At 35.9% G+C, this 18,799-nt stretch overlaps 2 protein-coding genes, 2 long non-coding RNA genes and 1 pseudogene across 5 annotated transcripts; 2 read left to right on the forward strand and 3 right to left on the reverse strand.

Moving 5' to 3' along the window:
• Nucleotides 1-93: 93 nt before the first annotated feature.
• Nucleotides 94-758, reverse strand: LOC111019239 (uncharacterized). Its single transcript, XR_002602514.2, has 2 exons — nucleotides 492-758; nucleotides 94-339 (listed from the first exon to the last, which is right to left on the reverse strand). It is a non-coding gene; the product is annotated as an uncharacterized LOC111019239 (long non-coding RNA).
• A 2,276-nt stretch (nucleotides 759-3,034) lies between these two features.
• Nucleotides 3,035-10,191, reverse strand: LOC111019238 (uncharacterized). Its single transcript, XR_015787282.1, has 2 exons — nucleotides 10,006-10,191; nucleotides 3,035-3,368 (listed from the first exon to the last, which is right to left on the reverse strand). It is a non-coding gene; the product is annotated as an uncharacterized LOC111019238 (long non-coding RNA).
• LOC111019237 (equilibrative nucleotide transporter 1) lies at nucleotides 5,027-6,570 on the forward strand. Its single transcript, XM_022295584.2, is given in 2 exon segments — nucleotides 5,027-5,537; nucleotides 5,852-6,570. Coding segments are annotated over 2 exon segments (1,230 nt in total).
• LOC111019234 (equilibrative nucleotide transporter 1 pseudogene) lies at nucleotides 7,552-9,520 on the forward strand (annotated as a pseudogene).
• Nucleotides 10,192-12,307: 2,116 nt separating the features above from the next.
• LOC111019228 (splicing factor PWI domain-containing protein / RNA recognition motif (RRM)-containing protein) lies at nucleotides 12,308-18,337 on the reverse strand. Of its 2 annotated transcripts, none has more exons than XM_022295572.2 (7): nucleotides 17,626-18,337; nucleotides 16,150-16,409; nucleotides 15,904-16,056; nucleotides 14,721-15,138; nucleotides 13,863-14,543; nucleotides 13,168-13,757; nucleotides 12,308-12,800 (listed from the first exon to the last, which is right to left on the reverse strand). In XM_022295572.2, the coding sequence occupies exons 1-7, from the start codon at nucleotides 18,185-18,187 to the stop codon at nucleotides 12,549-12,551; spliced, it is 2,916 nt and encodes a 971-aa protein (XP_022151264.1). In that variant the 5' UTR covers nucleotides 18,188-18,337; the 3' UTR covers nucleotides 12,308-12,548. The 2 variants fall into 2 exon arrangements, with proteins under 2 accessions (XP_022151264.1, XP_022151267.1); XM_022295575.2 differs by lacking the exon at nucleotides 17,626-18,337 and adding an exon at nucleotides 16,880-17,081.
• Nucleotides 18,338-18,799: the final 462 nt, after the last annotated feature.

Genomic DNA, 18,799 nt, shown 5'->3' on the forward strand with positions numbered 1-18,799 from the left:
AGAAATATGGTTTTGCATTGCAGACAAAGAAGAAGAAAGAATAAACAGAAAGGAAACAGAAGTGAAGGAAGAAAAAGAAGAATGGAAACCATAGGAACCGAAGGAAACTCATTCTACTCATCTCACAGAATCATAACAGTTCACAAATCAAATTGTGCTGGAGACATGAGTACTCTTTTTCAAATTGAAGCTCAAGCTATCTTATGTCCAGAACTCGTTACAGACACGCGATTCAATTCAGCTTAAGATCCAAGTAGTCCAATCGTTTAATTAGGTTACGCCTAGATTTCATAAATCTCTAGAAATGACTGGTTATTCTGGAAGAACAAAATGGAGGAACTGATAATCGAAGGAAAATTGTTAGAAACCACCGACCGATGCACGAAACTCAATCAAATTCATTCCCCGAGATGGTAATTAAGCAATGACAGTGCATTCGATTTAAAAAGAAGAAGAATGCAGAAAAATGGAAGGAGAAGAGGGAAAATTACCTTGAAATGCAGTGGAATCAATTTCTAACGTGATAGCAGGGCTTCCGTCCTCGAAATCGTTCGCGATTGCAGAAGCAAATGATTAATGGCCAAAGCGTCCCCTCCATCAATTTGTTCTTGGAAGGCTGGCAGCAAAGCAAAATTAAACCACGAAAACTTTTGAATCTGCGGACGGGCCATATAAACACATGGGTTTTTAGATTTCTTTTCAAAATTGGGCCAGCCCAACTTCAGTATTGGAACTCGGGTCTCAATCCACACAAGAAATTAACCCAAACAAAATTACTTGAAATTTCCCAAACTATTAATCAGATTTACCAAATTTCTAGCACAAGACTTTCTATTCACAGACTCTATTTAACTATCATTACACATACAATATTGGTTAATTATTAATGTAATCCTTTAAATTTAGTTTATCTAATACATGTTTAAGGCCCATTCCCTAAGCATCTATTTAGTAACACTTTTATTTCTGGTTTCTCGTTTCTAATTTTATTAAAAAATCTAAGCATTTCACAACTATATATGTTTGTTGTTCCTTGTCTCTCATAAATATTGTCAAAATTGTATAGAAATTTTAGAAACAACAAAACAAATTTAATAGGTCAATGATATAAAAACTTAGTTGACATTTTAAAGTTAAAAGAAATTTGTTAGCCACAATTTTTAAATTCTAATAAATATCAGTTATTCATATTATTAGTTAGGCCTAGCTAGTATTATGGGACGTGGATGAAGAGAGAGAGGAAGAAAATCGGAAAAGATAGGAGAGAGAGGGAGAGAGCTTGAAAATAAAATAAAATAAATTAGAAAATTCAACTAAATTAAACTAAATGACATAAAATAAATATATATTTATAACGATATCATAAAATAAAAATTTTTTGGTACCATTTTTTGTCATTCTCTCGTTAATTTATCGCTCACACGAGAATCTGAGGTTTTCAACAAAAAAAAAAATAAAGTCAAGATGGGAGGCAGCTCTCCTACTTAATCCAGACCGTCCATTAATATTGGAACAGTGACGAAAGATCTTGTGGATGATCTGATCGTGCAATATAATCTACAATTTCTTGCCTTATAATTGGCTTATTCAAGTCTGTATTTTAAATAATTTTCTTTGTCGTGCATGTGGGGCATGGAATTTCTCTACAAAGTCCAAACCATATAACAAAGTTTAAACTATAGAGAGAGATGGATTGAGGGGGAGGAGATAGAAAAATACTGAACCAGCCCTGGTTAATATTTTGATTACTACTCTTCATAATCATTGCATACGTTTCTTCTAGGTTATTTTATCTTTCTTTTTTCTTCTGCAAAAATGAAATTAGTTCAACCTTTTATTTATTGATTAAATAATATATAAAATTGGAGATCCGAATGATTTTTTTATCAGAAATAAATATCTTAATCAGTTTAATTTGTCCATTGAACTTTTTTTCAATTTAGATATTTTATCTTTCCGTGAACTACTCAAATTAAATATGGATTCTAATTTTCTTTCAAATATCATAAGAGTGCAGCATCCTACATGGAAAAAATGGCATTCGCATATACCAATATTAATTTTGCAATAGTGCCACATATCGTAATACTAAGAAAAGAGGCATTTTGCAATAGTAATATATTTGACCTATGCATATTTATCGCATGATTAATATATTTTGCAAAAAGAGGCACATATGTCGAAATTTTAATTAATCACAACTTTTCACGAGACTATTGTGTCTTTTATAAAGAACACAACCCTATCTGAAAAGATATATGTCTATTTGAATTGTCACAAATAATCTATAAATATGTAGTTATTTTTTGTTTTGAAACAATAAAAAATTTTCTTCTCTTTTCTCTTTATGATTGTTTACACACTAAGAGTCGTAGTTTATCGAGTCCTATGTTAAGGATGTTGCATTAAAAGTTGATAATTAGTTTTATCCCAAGAGAAACTTATTTATTAATACCTTTGAGTATAGAAGAAATAAAATTGTGTAAGAAAAGCAATGCTATTGTTGGGTTGTTTCCTTAATTTTTCTATTTTATGCTCTAACATATGTAAGAACGTGTATATCAATAATACAAAAATGGCGTATTATCATATTTACAAATTATTTTTTTTGAATAATAAATTTGTATAATTAAACTCATGTTGCCATATAACATCGAATTGTACCCATTATAATTTGGCAGAAAAGAAAAATATTTTTCTAATGGGTTTCTTTCGCTGTATTATAAATAATTGCACACATCATATACTTTGGAGGTGATATCAGTCTTATCAGAGGGAGGGAGGGAGAAATGAGAGAGGCCATTTAAGTCCTCAAATATACACTTTTTTTTTTAGAATTAAATATATACACGTTATATTATAATACGATTTACATTTAAATATAGTAACGTGTACTGTGCTGTCTGCATACGATTTAAATACTATCAAAACGTGTGATGTGTGCATACGATATAAATATCATTTTTAGAAAAGATTTAATTATTATTTTAATTTTTTACTTTTAATTTTGGATCATTTTAATCAATGTGCTATCTCAACATTTATTTTTTTTTCTCTTTACTCCCAATTTTCAAATTCACTAACAAGGAAGTACGGAAGTACAGGCACCGAAAATAATGTAGATGTCAGGATTGAACACGTGTCGGACACCGATACGTTCGGATACGACATGGCAAATAAGAGTGTCCTATTTTATTAAAGAAAGAAAAAATTGGACACGTTTGTGACACGCTTTTAACAACGCACAAGACATGCTTTCTTCTACGTTCTTTCTCCCACCAACTTTCCACCCTATACCTGTTTTCAATTGCGCGGATTTTTCTTTTTCGTTTCTATTCCGTGATAATGAGTAGAAGAAGAACTAAAATCTGAAAGAAAAATAAGATGAAAAAGGAAGGACAAGGAGAAAAAACTTGAGAAAAAGGAGATGAAGGAAAAAAAAGGTGAAGGAGAAAATACGTGAAAGAAAAATGATGGTGCATGGAGTATTTTCCTCCATGAACGACCCATGACGAATTTGCTACCCATAAATAGACTTCCTCCGTTACTTACAGATGTCAGTCACAGCACAGTAAACATTTCTTAAAATTCCCTAAGTCTATTTCAAGTAATATTTAATAAGTTTGATTTTTTTATTAAATATTAAATAATTTTGTTAATATATCTTTCTGTTTTAAAAATAAAGTAGTATGAATTTAAATTGATGCGTTTAAAGGTAAAAATCAATATGTCAGTGTAAATATAATTTTTATAGAAAAAAAATTAATATGTCATCAATATGTCTTATCCTACTTTTTTAAAAATTGACATGTTGTATTTTGTGTTACGTCCTAGCGTGTCTGTTTTTAAACTATTTTTAAATTCTGTAATTTAAATAATTGAAATTCTGTAAACAACATTTCGATGTTTTTAGTATTTTCAAATTTTCAGTTTGAAACTTTAAAATGTAAAATTATATTAAAGAAAGATAAAAACTTTGATAATTATATTATCTCATGTTATACATTTATTTTTGTTAAAATCAAAACATGTAAAATATAATATATATTATAAATTATATAATATTGTAAAATAATAATTATACAAAATTTATAATAAAAATGTTAATAAATTAATTAATATGATTTTAGATTGAACTAAATATTTAATTAGTAACTACTCTAGTTTACAAATATATTACTAAACATACATTAAGTCATTTTTTAAATTGAGATTCAATTTTCAAATGTACTAACAAATACAAAACTCTAAAAATAAATAATACAACTATGTTTTTCATTCGATTCAATTTCTTGTTTTCAGATTACTAACCAAAAGCATCCTAAAAAACCGATACCTTAATGGATCCGAGGGGAGAGATGTATAAAATTTTAAATATATATATATATATATATATCCCTCCCAAAATTCACATGAATCTTTCTTATAAATTTTGTTGGTGGTAAAATTGAGAAACAAAACAAGGAACCATGAGAAGAAGAATGGGAGAATATAAAATTGGACAAAATATAAAAATGGATCATCTCTTTGGCTTGAATTTGTAGCTAGAACACACATAGATATATAGATATATGGACAACAAACACATGATGATATGAAACACATGCCTTTGGCCTCTAAATAATGGCCGTCTATTAATATTTTTTTCTTTTTTTCTCTTTCTTGTTCTCATCTCTCCACTATTTTTTTTTTAATAAAAATATCTCCATATATTTGTCTACTCTCTTTTCATTCTTCTCTCATCTTTCTACTCTCCCTCTTGGTTCTTTGATGCATTTCAATCTTTCTAGCCACAATCATTCACTTCAGCATCCACCGCAAATCGATCGGTAAAACTAAGTTTCCGACGCACTTAAAACTGAATCTTCAATTTTCGATGTTAGTTTTGTGCTAAAACAGATCTGGACCCACTGATATGCATCTCTAACTAGGACTACCAATCAACGGTTTTACAATTTTTTTCCAACCTCCATTTCACCCATTTGTGCAAAAATTTTACCCCATTTTTTAGCTACAAAATTCTCCGATGGGGAGTGATTCTGAAACTACCCTTCTTCTCGTTCCCAATTCAGGCAAAACCAACAAAATTCCGACCGATACATTCAACTTGACTTAAATTACATACTTCATTTTAGGCCTGGGGGTCATCCTGCCATGGACCACCTTCATAACGGCAATCGATTATTTCTCCCACATCTACCCCCAAACCCACATCAACCGCATCTTCGCCGCGGCTAGTACACCCGTGGCCCTCATCGGCCTTGTTTTGGTTGTGTTTTTGGGTCGGAGGTCGGAGGCTCGAGTCCGGATCAATGTGGGGTTGGGCTTCTACGTCCCGGCCTTGCTGGTGGTGCCTCTTTTAGAAGTATTCTACATAAAGGGTCAGGTTGGGCTCTTTAACGGCTTCTACGTCACTGTCGGAGCAGTTGTTATGTTTGGTGTCGGCGACGTGCACGTTCAAAGCGGCGTCATTGGCTGTGCCGGTGAACTCCCGGAGAGATATATGCAAGCCGTTGTCTCGGGGAATGCTGGTTCTGGTAAATTTATTTTAACAGTGTTTGCATCTACGGCTCTAATTCTCTTTCTAACCACAAAACCAAAAGGAATTAAGATTCCTTTGAAATTTTGGTTTCTAGTCACAATCACAGTTTGGGATTAAAAGTTGGGTTTTCCAATTGCTTCTTCCATACAACTACTCTTAATTAATTTTTAATTCTCTATTCTCTCTCTGTACTCGCCAACAATTTTATCAAAATTGTTAAAAACAACAGGAAGAAAAATCTGACTTCTTTGTGATTCTCCCCGCCTAAACAGGAGAGGGCACCATAAATTTTGAAGTTTGAACATGCAGGCATTACGGTGTCGGTCCTGAGGATGGTAACAAAAGGCATATACCCACAAGACACCAATGGGTTGCGAAAAAGCACAATCCTCTCATTTTCTGTGGGAATCTCAATCATAATTGTGTGTATTATATTGTACAACGCAGCAGCAAAGCTTCCCGTTTTGAAGTACCGCCTGAATTTGAACAATGAAGAGAAACAAAGAAAAGGTTGTGTATTTGGGTCCATAAGCATATCAACCTTATGGGAAATATTAACCACTATCAAACTCGTAGCATTTGGAGAAGTGATCATCTTCGTGGTATCTGTGTCGATATTTCCAGGGTACGTTACAGAGGATGTTCATTCGGAGATTTTGAAGGACTGGTATCCCATTACTCTGATTTCTTGGTATTATGCGTCTAGTCTAATTGGGAAGTATTTTGCTTCAGTTTATGTGATTAAAAACCCCAAGATTACAGTTGGGAGCTGTGTGGCCAGGGTGTTGTTTTACCCACTCTTTATTGAATGCTTAAATGGGCCCCAATTCCTTAGAACCGAAATTCCTGTGTCGCTTCTGACTTGCCTTCTCGGACTTCGCGGTGGCTATTTAGACGCTGTTTGCATGATCTCCGCACCCAAAATGGTGCCATTTGAACATGCTGAGGTTGCGGGGATTTTAATGGCCATCTCCATGGTTTCGGGTTTGGCTATTGGCTCTGTTCTTGCTTGGTTCTGGGTCATTTAAGTTTTCTCCTCTTCCCTTTTTTTCTTTTCTAATAACAAGTTTGGTCTACAAATTGAAGCCGTGTCTAATACCTCCCTCCTAAGTTTTAAATAGCCTCTAAAACTTTTAATTTTGTGTATCTTTTTAATTCTAGCATGTCGTCTCTTGAAGAGACATATGCCAAATTTATATAAAATTACCATTTTGGTACAATGGTGGTATATTTACTTTTTAATCTAGAGGTCGGTTCTAGTCTCCATTATATCACTTTTTTTCTTCTTTTATTCAATAAAACATGCCAGAATAAAATATATATATATATATATGACGCCAACAAGACACCATGCAACTCGGAAATTGTGGAGTGGAGGGACGACCTATAATTTTCCAAACATTATTCTAGGAAATAGTTTGGGGTTGATATATATTTAGAATAAGTTTAAAATAAAGCATTATTAAAAAAAATCATCGACTTCCACCACTATACCTATATTGAATTGCGTCGATTTTTCTTCTTCTTTCTGCTCCGTGAGAATGAAGTGTAGAAGAAGAACTGGAGTCAGAGAAAAAAACAAATGAAAAAGGAGGTAGAAGGGGAAAATACTTGAGAAAAAAGGAGAGGAAAAAGACTAAGGTGAAGGAGAAAAGACTTGAAAAAACAAATGATGGTGCATGGAGTATTTCCCTCCATGAATTGGACAAAATATAAAAATAGATCATCTTTTTCTTTGACTTGAATTTTGTAGCCACGAGACACATGGATATATGGGCACAAACACATAGAACACTTGGATAATAAACATAAAGCTTTGGACACTAAACAAGGGCCGTCTATTATAATAACGTATAATATTTTTTATTTTTTTTCCCTTTCTTATTCACATAAAAATATTCCCTACTCCCTTCTCATTTTTTTCTCTCTTCTTTCTTCCACTTTCTCCTTCTCTCATTTCTCCCGTTTGTGCAAAATTTTACCCTTTTTTTCAGCTACAAAATTCTCTGATGGGGAGCGATTCGGAAACTGCCCTTCTTCTCTTTCCCAATTCAGCCGAAACCAACAAAATTCCAACAGATACATTCAACTTGACTTACATTACATACTTCATTTTAGGCCTGGGGAGTCTCCTGCCATGGACCACCTTCATAACGACCATCGATTATTTCTCCCACATCTACCCCCAAACCCACACCAACCGCATCTTCGCTGCGGCTTTTACACTCACGGCCCTCATCGGCCTTGTTTCGGTCGTTTTTTCGAGTCGGAGGTCGGACGCTCGAGTCCGAATCAATGTGGGCTTGGGCCTCTATGTGCTGGACCTAATGGTGGTGCCTCTTTTAGAAGTATTCTACATTAAAGGTCAAGTTGGGCTCTTTAACGGCTTCTATGTCACTGTTGGAGCCGTTGTCATGTGCGGTGTTGCCGATGCGCTCGTCCAAAGCGGCGTCATTGGCTCTGCCGGCGAACTCCCGGAGAGATATATGCAAGCTGTTGTCTCCGGGAAGGCTGGTTCTGGTAAATTTATTTTACAGTGTTTGCATCTACGGCTCTAATTCTCTTCTCTAACCACACAACCAAAAGGAACTGAAATTAAGATTCCTTTGAAATTTTGGTTTCTAGTCACAATCAAAGTTTTGGATTAAAAAGAGTTGGGTATTCCGATTGCTTCTTCCATACAATACAACTGCTCTTTATTAATTTTTAATTCTCTCTTCTCTCTCTGTATTCACCAACAATTTCATCAAAACTCTTCAAAACAAAAGGAAGAAAAATCTGACTTCTTTGAGAGTCTCCCCACCTAAAGAGGAGAGGGCGTCATAGGTATATACACTAGAATCATTAGAGAGTGCAAATTAGATAAACACTAGAATATATACACTAGAAATCTGACTTCTTTGAGAGTCTTCCCGCCTAAGTATATATACACTAGAATCATTAGAGAGTGCAAATTAGATAAAGGTACGGCTTAGGATGAATGTATCAACCTTAGAATGGGGGTGGGTAGGACGATGGATTTAATTATTATTTTGCAATTTGAACACGCAGGCCTTATGGTGTCGGTGCTGAGGATGGTAACAAAAGGCATATACCCACGAGACACCAATGGGTTGCGAAAAAGCACAATCCTCTACTTTTCTGTGGGAATCTCAATCATAGTTGTGTGTATTATATTGTACAAGGCAGCAGCAAAGCTTCCCGTTTTGAAGTACCGCCTGAATTTGAACAATGAAGAGAAACAAAGAAAAGGTTGTGTATTTGGGTCCATAAGCAGATCAACCTTATGGGAAATATTAAGCACTATCAAACTCTATGCATTTGGAGAAGTGATCATCTTCGTGGTATCTCTGTCGATATTTCCGGGGTTCGTTACAGAGGATGTTCATTCGGAGATTTTGAAGGACTGGTATCCCATTACTCTGATTTCTTGGTATTATGCGTCTAGTCTAATTGGGAAGTATTTTGCTTCAGTTTATGTGATTAAAAATCCCAAGATTACAGTTGGGAGCTGTGTGGCCAGGGTGTTGTTTTACCCACTCTTTATTGGATGCTTAAATGGGCCCCGATTCCTTAGAACCGAAATTCCTGTGTCACTTCTGACTTGCCTTCTCGGACTTAGCGGTGGCTATTTAGACGCTGTTTGCATGATCTCCGCACCCAAAATGGTGCCATTTGAACATGCTGAGGTTGCGGGGATTTTAATGGCCATCTCCTTGGTTTCTGGTTTGGCTATTGGTTCTGTTCTTGCTTGGTTCTGGGTCATTTAAGTTTCCTCCTCTTCCCTTTTTTTCTTTTCTAATAACAAGTTTGGTCTACAAATTGAAGTTGTGTCTAATACCTCCCTCCTAAGTTTTAAATAGTCTCTAGAACTTTCAATTTTGTGTTGTCCTATTAGACATCTTTTGTAATTCAAGAACCTACCAAACACAAAATTGAAAGGTAAGGGACTTATACACAAAATTCAACTTTGTGTCACTTGCTCTTTGAATTGTGGAAAATGTCTAATAGAATATGAAATTGAAAGTTCATAAAATGAAATAGAAGTAAAGGAAGGAAAACAAGAATGGAAACCATAGGAACCATGGAACAACATAAAAGGAAACTCATCCTACTCATCTCACAGAATCATAACAGCTCACAAATCAAATTGTGCTGGACACATGAGTATTCCTTTTCATATTAAAGCTAAAGCTATCTTGAATTTAATATAAATATCGAGCGCGATTCGATTCAGCTTAAGAGCCAAGTAGTGCAATCGCATAGGTTATGCTAGATTTCATAAATCTCTAGATGTGACTGATAATTCTGGAAGAGCAAAATGGAGGAACTAATAATCGAAGTAAAATTTGTAAGACCGGCATCAAATTCATTCGCCAAGATGGAAATTAAAGCAATGACGGTGCATTCGATTTCAGAGGAAGGAGAATGCAGAAAAATTGTAGGTGAAGGGGGAAAATTACCTTGAAATCGATCAATGGCAGTGGAATTCATTTGTAATGTGATTGCAGGGCTTCCGTCCTCGACATCGTTCGCGATTGCAGAAGCAAATGCCCACCGCACCCCGTCCCCTCCATCCATTTCTTCATGGTGGAAAAGCAAAATTAAACCACGACAAAACTTGATTCTGCGGACAGGTCACTTAAACACATGGGCCTTTAGATTTCTTTGCAAAATTGGGCCAGCCCAACTTTAGTGTTGGCACTCACACAAGAAATATAACCGAAACAAAATTACTTGAAATTTCAAAAATTAATAAAGATCGCTGCTTCCCTCTCATTTCTCCTTCTACTCTAATAAGATTTATCAAAGTTTGGAATATAAGGCCTTCTACTTTACTATCATATTTAAGAACTTAAATTTTTTAGTTGATTGCTTAAAGTAAATTTAATTTTAATTAATTATTAGTTTAGTCCTTCAAATTTAGTTGTGTTTAATAGGTTTTAAAATTTAAAATTTTGTATTGAGTAAGTCGAAAAACTTTAAGAACTGTCTAGTTGGTTCTTGAACTTCCTATAATGTGTTTAATAGATATTTAACCTATTACACATTTTAAACAAAATTTAGAGGTCAATCGAAAAAACAGGATGCATCAAACACACAAAATTTAATATTGTCTAATGGATCTTTGAATTTCAAAAAAAAAATATTTAATAGGTCGATGACTTATTATTATTAAATAGAAAATTAAAAGTTATAAACCTACCATATATATATATATATGTATATATTTTGTAAAATTAAGAAATTTCTTAAACACACCATTGAGAGTTTCTAGAATTTAAAAGTTCATAAATTTTATAATTCTAAATGTTTTGAACAAGAATCAAATAAAAACACAGAATTCTAGTTTGGTGCTGAAAAAATATTTTTTTAAATAGTTTAATATATGGGTCAATTCCGACATAAAGGATCAGTTCAAGCCCAATCCATCTTTAGTCAGTGAATTGAGTCACAAAACTAGGTTTTATGGTAAGCGGCCCAAACAGTGGTTGGAGGTTTGGAGCCCACAAGACTTCGGCTTTTGCTTCTTTGTGTCAGGTCGGCCCAGTAAAGAGGGTGACATATTTGAGGGCATATCAGAGGTTTTCAACAAAATGTTGTGTTCATGTAATTATATATTTTTGAAAAAGACAAATATAAACAAATATTTCATCCATTTTAAATAAGTTCAAATTTATCAATAATAATATTGTGTCATATTAGTAATATTTTGTTGATTTGTATGTTGATTGTCGTCGATTTCTTTACAATATTATAAAATATGTCAATTTATCTCTCATGTCAAATGTCAAGTCTAGCGGCTGACCAACCCTCAACTTTGAAACATTTTTTCTATTATATAACAAATAATTTTAAAAGGTTAACAAAATTACATTTTGGCTTGGTGGAGCATACACGAGCTATCTTGTAAAATTGAAAAATTTATATAAATAAATATGTTAATTAAAATGAAAGAGAAATAAATAAGCTGAAAAGTCAAATTATTCTTCTAGCACTTTTAAATAGTACACTATTATATATTTTTAAATTATACATATATAAATTTGTCGCTGTTTGATTTACTTTTTTTTAGTTCTCAAAATTTAGTTTAGATTTAAAAACAGTTTGAAATATTAGGAAAACAATAAATACACACATAAAGTGGAGTTGTATTTACCAACTTAATTTTCGACAATAAAATAATAAAAGAGTTATGAAAATCCGACATTAATAATAAATTTTGATAGGATAGGACTGGGCCGACGGGCAACGTCATGCTAAACGCCGGCCCAGACACCAATCAAAGCTTTAAACTTCTTTGGAACCTTAAACTCCTACAGAATTATTGATCTCAAAAAATCTCTGATGGGCAGCAATTCCGAAACTGCCCTCCTCCTCCCCAATCCCAAAATTCCAACAGATCCTTCCAACTTGAGTTACATAACATATTTCGTGTTAGGGGCGGGCTGTTTCCTTCCATGGAAAAGAAATTAGTGCATTCGATTTTCCAATAAAGATTGAAAAGAAATTTGTTTTTTTAATAATGAGGGAGGGATTGTTGATTTTAATCATGAGGATACTACAGCGAGTAATTTTACATTTAAAAATTACGAAATGAGTCAAAATTACAACGAAACCTCCCAGCTCCCCGCGGGCAACAAAACCTACCGGGGCTCAATTCCGCAGAAGATTTGATATTCTAACTTTTCAGATGGCCATCAATCACTATGAACTAAAGTTGCTGCTTCAGCTTCAAATGGATAATATCTCAAGAGTTCAGACTAAAACTAAAAACTGTTGATTCCAATTTCTTTTTTTTAAGCTACAAGTGCGAGCTCTCATGGGAGACCAAAGTTCGACTGTGAACACTAACAAAAAGAATGAATCTAAAGCATACAATTGAGTAAAACCCCAACAGCAATGCGATCCTTATACCACTAGGAAATGGCCTGAAAGTTCAGAGCCGTGAAAAATATTGGTAGAGGGAAAGCACCAATGACAGCCGGCACACAGAAAACTAACCTCATGCTTTTGATCTGGAGGCTAGACCAGTCTCGACCTTTTTTATTTCAAAGATAAGCATTCTCCACATCTTCAGAACAAACATTTCAGCTTCTTCATCCAAAATTGTCTGAAGCAGCTCCAGCATTTGAGATGCCTTTACGTGTTCCTGAGTACTTGAAACAATGTAATCCACAAGAGTGGTTTCCTCCTCCCCCAAAAACTCCGTTATCTTTTTTGAAATCCATGGTCTCATTCTCTCATGTAGTGCATGCTGCAAACATGCATAATAGTGCGTTAAATTTTCAGAAAAAAATCACCGACAGATATTATTTACCAAAGATCCCACTGCAGCTGTAATTATTCAGAGCCCAGTAGCAGCAGAAACTCGAATATGCAATGGCAACTCCACACAAGGATCTATAATCAGCACTTTCCCCAATTTTATAGGAAAAAAAATGCTTTTAAGAAAACTAGTCATGTGCTGACATGGAAAATTTAAAGCAAAGAGAACAAAATGAGAAGAGATTTATCGACGTTCTAGGTCGACTAGCATCTTCATTAAACACTCATGCAGCATACAGTTTCAAATTTCAACGCCCATGGATACCTTAAAAAAGTAATTCAACGAGACTCCGTACCTTTTCATAAATAGCCCAATTTATGTCATATGAGAATAACTCCTCCTTCGTCTTTGGAATCATATCAATCAACTGTTTTGCATCCAAAAGCTTTTTGTTATCTGGTGTTTTTGCTTTATCCAAAACATGGTCTCGCTCCCTATCTCTGTCTATTGCCTTGTTCTCCTCTTTGGTGCGATACGCATCCTCATCATTCCGGTCTCTATCCCGCTGACTAGACTTTTCGCCAGAACGCCTTCCTCGCTCCCTTTCACTGTCAGGCTTCTCTTCTTTGGCATTAACATTTGATATACGCTTTGCAAACTCGGCTGCTGCAACTAAATTTGGCGGCAACGCTCCAGTACTGGCAGGTTGCACAGCCTGGAGTTCCTCAGCTGAGTAATCGATGGGAACCAGTGGCCTCATCTTCTTATCCTTCTGTGCTTCATCATCCTCCTCCTCATGAAAAACTGAAGGTACAGCAGTCCGTTTCCCAGATCCTACTAAACCAAATCCTAACCTTTTTGCAGGTAAGCCTCCACTCTGTCGAGTCTCTGACAATAGTACCGTATTTGATTCATCGCCACTACCATTTTGTAAAATCCCGTCCCCTGTCAAATACCAGATATGTCATTCAAAATAATAGAACACAAGAGCACGATGTAATAATTATGCAGGAAAAAAAGACTTTTTACAGTTGACGAGTAAGATAATACCAATATGGTTCTCGCAGCTAGAGTTGAGCTCAGAATCACGTTCGGAAGCCATAACAATATCATTAGCGGATTCTTCAGCAAGAACAGTTTTCTCATTGACATTCATAGTCTGATCAGATAGAAGTTTCAGGGTATCTTTCTGTTTCTGCAGCTGTTCCTCTTCAGTCTTCCTCTTGGCCTCAACAATTTCTTCTTCCTCTTTATGTCTATCAACCAAATCATCTTCCTTTTCTCTAGACCTCTTCTTCCTCTTTTCCTCCAGAGCACCTCTGCGCCATTTTCTTCTTGAATCATCATCCTCATCATCTTCATCATACAATATCTCTTTCTTCCTTTTACGTTCTTTCTCTTTTTCCCTCTCTTTCTCATACTGCCTTTGCTTTTCTCTCTCTCTTTCCCGATATTCCCACTCTTTAAGACATTCTTCATACTGTCGCTCAGCCTCCTCAATCTTTCTTCTTTGTTCCCTCTCTTTCCTAGCACGCTCCCGCTCTGTCTCTCTTTCATATCTCTCAATTTCCCTCTCCTTCTCCCTTTTCAAATCCCGCTCCCTGTCTCTTTCTCGGCTTCTCCTGTCATACCTTCTACTTCTGTCAGGTGAACTTGTTTCAGGCTTTTCATGCTCGCTAGTTTGTTTATTATCACTAGTTGTGTCATCATCATTTCTATCATCAGCTGCATCTGTAGGAGGTTATGACAATTAAGCAACCCAGCAATTCCAATTTTATTTATAGAAAGAAACATAAACTACTTGCAATAAACTAAGGACCGAAATATAAACGTTAATGCATATCTCCCGTGCAAACCAATTCTCATGCTGCAGAGAGAAGATTTGAAAAACCAATCATACGCACTTACCACTTTTCAAAATATCAGCGTCAGATTCACTATCTTTCAATTTAGCAGATGGTTCTGCACTTGAATTACCAGAGACATCAGCTGCTGTCAGTGGAGGAGGTGGTGGCAAAGGTCTAGACTTTAACCTTTCCTCCAGTGCATTTGTAAGCTTTTCTGATGCCTCTCGATCAGCATCTCTATCTTCATCACTTAAAACTGCAGAATTGGCAATGTCATGATCTTCTTTTTCTCCAGAATCGTGGTCCTCCTTTGAATCCTCTACAGGGGGCTTTGAAGTTTCATTTTTAGCCACTTTCGTAGTGTCTGCTTCTTCTTCTTTGGTCTCTGAAACTTGTGTTTCTTTCAGTTTCTTTGAATTCTCTGCTTTCTTTTCAACATAACGCTTCAGATAATCTCTTGTTGCTTGAGTACCTTTTAACTGTTTATTAAAAAAATAATGATAAATTTTAAAAAATAATAATAAGTTGAAAGGTGAATGTAGAGAACAATAGTTGATCATTGATGTGATCCGAAAGGAGAAAGGGAAGAAAAAAAGACTACATTAACTTACTTTTTTTTTTCTCTATCGGAAACAAGTTTAACTTTTTATGTACAATGATGCCAAACAAAATAAATATCCATACCATTTCTAGGTTGGAAAAAAAATAATGACATCTGTCATCCAAAATGAAAAATATCAATACATAACGAATGAAAGCTTGGCAGGAAAAATAAAAAATAAAACAGCAATACAGAGGCCAACCTTGCATATGACTAAATTAAAGGTAATACTAAAGTAAAACTTCGAGGGTGCCTTCAAAAACCAGGTCCCATTATACAATATCTAAGCATGTCCATAGCTTTTTTTACATGAAACACGATATTTCATTGGTGATAAGAAATATACAAAAGGCCAAAAAGGCAAGTTACAAAAACGCCAGCATGTCCATAGCTTTAAACTATGAGAACTGCGTTATACAATTAAGTCCAACATAGAGATAGAACCCATTAAGCTTCTTCTTTGGTTGAAATTTTAATCTTAAAAGCAATGATAAAGAATTGATAGAACAACAAAAAACATATAATTGACTCTAATGTCCCCTCTAGAGAAGGAATGTTTTAAAATAGATTAATAGAGATCAAAATTAAGCACTAATAAGATCAAATGGGATATCTACAAATATTATGACAAATCCAATCATACCACAAGTTCTTGTCCATCAATGTTTAACTTTGTCAGTAATCGTAGAGCACGAAGAACGCCTTCAGCAGACTCAAACTCGCAGAATCCAAAGGTTCTAGGAGTTCCATCTGTAGGATCTTGAGCTCGTTTCCAACTCTTCACTGGTCCACAAAGCTACAAGAACAGATTGATATTGAAAATAGGTCACTAAAATTGAAGGAAAGCAAAATAACTGAAGAAATGCAACATAGAGAATGATTAACCTACCTGAAGAAGAGAAAGCATAAAATCATTTTCCACTGATTGTGCAATTCGGCCAATATAAATTGTAGTTTGTGGTTTTTCCGCAGGTGTAACACTTGGGAGAACAGATGGCCTAACCACAGGAGGGATGATTGGACGAACGCCAGGAATCCCTGGAATAGGAGGGCGTGGCATCCCTGGAACCATGCCAAGAGCACCAGGTGGCCGTGGAGGAAAAGGAGTCCGAATCATAGCAGGGTATGGAGAAGGATAACGAGGAACTCCTGCACAAATGAAAAAGAATATCTTGCCAATGCATCAGAAAGTGTTGGCAGACTACTCACAGGTAACCATCTAACGGTGCTAAAAGTATACAGAAGTATAATAGATGAGAAATCATGAATCCCATTACCAAAATCCAAAGCACAGGAATGGAAACTATCACCAGCTGAATAGATAACCTGATGAAAGCATTCAAATGATAGCACCAAATTCCTTCAACTGTTACATAAATTCGACTTACCTTACTCTTGCACTGCAACCTTCTCAAAATATCCCGTCCACCGAAAGCACAATTTAAGATTTAAGAAGCACACACTTTGAGCATGTCATACATACAGATAATCAATTGAAAAGAGGAACAAATTCACATATTCCCAAAATTCACTCTCAGATTTCCAATGGTTAGATGTTGAAGTGTAGCATAAAGAAATTAAGAAAATGTCAAATAAAATTAATTAAGAGAATTTGATACCTTAGAAACAAGGCGAACGAACAGGTGCTAACATGGTCTGCTTCTGGCAATTCAAATATCCAGGGACAGTATCCAATATAACTACCAGTAAAATCCTAGTAAATAAACATGACACAGCCGTGTATTATGTAGCAGGGCAAAAGGAAGGACTCTTGTATACTACTTGTATTATAAATACCAAGTTCTCTATGGGCTTAGTACCAGAATCCTATTTAAAAAAATCGTGCTGAAAGCAAACAAGAATAACAGGCAAATATGAATGAGCATACCAAACAAGGAGTTGTAGATGGTAGTTCTCTAAGCAATATGAAGCCTTCCAACCTTTCTCACCGTATTCAATCAAGAGACAAGACGCTGTAGGAGAAAACATCCTGTCATCGATACCCTTAATCTAACCAAGACGAAAATTTTTAATAGACTCCGAACTTATTTTAGCAAACTCTTTCCCAGGCATCATAATATGCGCGGAACTTATACTTTGCGTCAACGGTTAAAAAAACAAGTCAAAGTCACACAAAATCAAAGTAAAATTTTCGTCTACGTTCGACTGTATTCCAATTGATAACGAACTCAAAATGAATGCATCTGCCGTAATTGACAACATCAACAAACAGAATGTTTAACAATTTCAAACAACACAGTGACAATCAGAACAATGACGTACTAAATAAGAAACGGTTCTAAAATAATACGCAATCACATTGGCAATTGCAGTGTTATAAACAATAGGGATAAATAAGACCCACCAGGGGGAGGAAAGGCCCCTTGAGGACCAGCAGTTGGCATGGCAGCGAAACCATTTGGCATGGTGCCGTATGGCCTCAACGCCGGATTCGGAACCTGACCCGGTGGAATTTGATATGCCATCATCGGTTGCGGCACCGGAACTGCTCCTGTACCACCACTTGGCATACCAGGAGCAGGCGCCGCCACCGAGCCAACACCGGGAGGCTGAACCCCAGGGTTTGGATAGCTCGGGTTCAGCATGCCAGTGTTCGGCATGGGCGAGAACTGATGAGCTGGGAGAGGCACCGGGCGGAAAGACGGAGCCGTCGGAGGAACGGCCACCGTGCCGGATAAGGGTGGCGGGGCATATGATAGAGAAGGAGGTGGTTGTGGCGTTGACACTAACGATGAATGCAAGGTAGGGTTTATTCCGAGAGATATCGATGTTGGTGGTAACGATTGCGGTGGAGGATAAGAAGGAGCGGCAGATTCGGGTTGATTTGTCTGGGAATTGGGGTTTTCGGGGTCGGCAACTTGAGGATTTGAATCAAGGGTTGCAGGGGAAGAGGAAGAGTCCGCCATGGAAGTATAAAAAAGATCGCGAGGAAGTACGGAGCTTCCAGGCTTAGCTTGCACTTTTCTGCCGAACGAGCTCTTACACTAATCTTGTGCCCTAGAGACTGGAGAAGGAGGGGAAGAAGAAGAACCGGACCCCAACCCCTACAGAAACATTGAGAACAAGAAATCGCCTGTTTCTCTTTCAGCGGCTTAGTCTAGTAGGTGACTCCCTATTGGTCCACGTGGTGCAGTGCGTAACCTACATGGTTACTTTAGCAGATTTAGTCCAGTAATACAAAATCGGGCTCGGGCGTCAGTGAAGGCCCATTACAGGGAAATTGACATTTCTGTCCCTGAGTTCTTTTATTTAAAAATTTGTGCTTTGTTTTATTATTTTCCTTTTTTTACAAACGTTGACTTAAATTTTACCTTTCAAGTTTCGACTCATCCATCTTCACCTCTCTTTTTTAATCCCTATTTACAACCCCTCTCTCTAACTTCCCAAACCCTTCCTGTCACCATCATCATTGTCACAGCAAATAAGCTAATTTTAGCCTACTTTGAAATTGTCGAATAATAGTAGAGTCCGACTCATATGGTATGGGTTGGACCTCTCCCATATTTACTATAATTATT

The sequence above is a fragment of the Momordica charantia genome (assembly GCF_013281855.1).
Source record: "Momordica charantia cultivar OHB3-1 chromosome 9 unlocalized genomic scaffold, Mcharantia_2.0 BLBB01000009.1, whole genome shotgun sequence".
Lineage (NCBI taxonomy): Eukaryota > Viridiplantae > Streptophyta > Magnoliopsida > Cucurbitales > Cucurbitaceae > Momordica > Momordica charantia.